Raw genomic sequence first — 221 nt, 5'->3', positions numbered from 1 at the left:
AGGCCGCCCCGCGGCCCCGGCCTCGCGTGCAGCGCTTACCCATCACCTGGACCCTGCAGATGGCGCACGTATCGCACTCCACGTCCCAGCTCCACATGGCCACGGCGTTCCACTTCTTTAGAGAGAACATTTTGTCGCCCCCGGATTTGGAGCCGGCGCTCCCGGAGTGAGAGGACAGGGTGCAGGGCTCCTCGCCGTCTTCCACGTCGGCCATGGCGGCG

The 221-nt window shown here is 67.4% G+C and overlaps 1 protein-coding gene across 1 annotated transcript; it reads right to left on the bottom strand.

Moving 5' to 3' along the window:
• Positions 1 to 39: 39 nt before the first annotated feature.
• Positions 40 to 215, bottom strand: LOC103583982 (RING-box protein 2; the record flags this gene model as incomplete). The annotated part of the gene is made up of 1 exon (XM_008565139.1): positions 40 to 215. A coding segment is annotated over exon 1 (175 nt), but the record flags the coding sequence as incomplete, so codon positions are not given.
• Positions 216 to 221: the final 6 nt, after the last annotated feature.

The sequence above is a fragment of the Galeopterus variegatus genome, unplaced genomic scaffold (assembly GCF_000696425.1).
Source record: "Galeopterus variegatus unplaced genomic scaffold, G_variegatus-3.0.2 Scaffold32910, whole genome shotgun sequence".
Classification (NCBI taxonomy): domain Eukaryota; kingdom Metazoa; phylum Chordata; class Mammalia; order Dermoptera; family Cynocephalidae; genus Galeopterus; species Galeopterus variegatus.
Note: the sequence above shows the minus strand (reverse complement) of the source record. Positions and strands in the feature narration are given on the sequence as shown.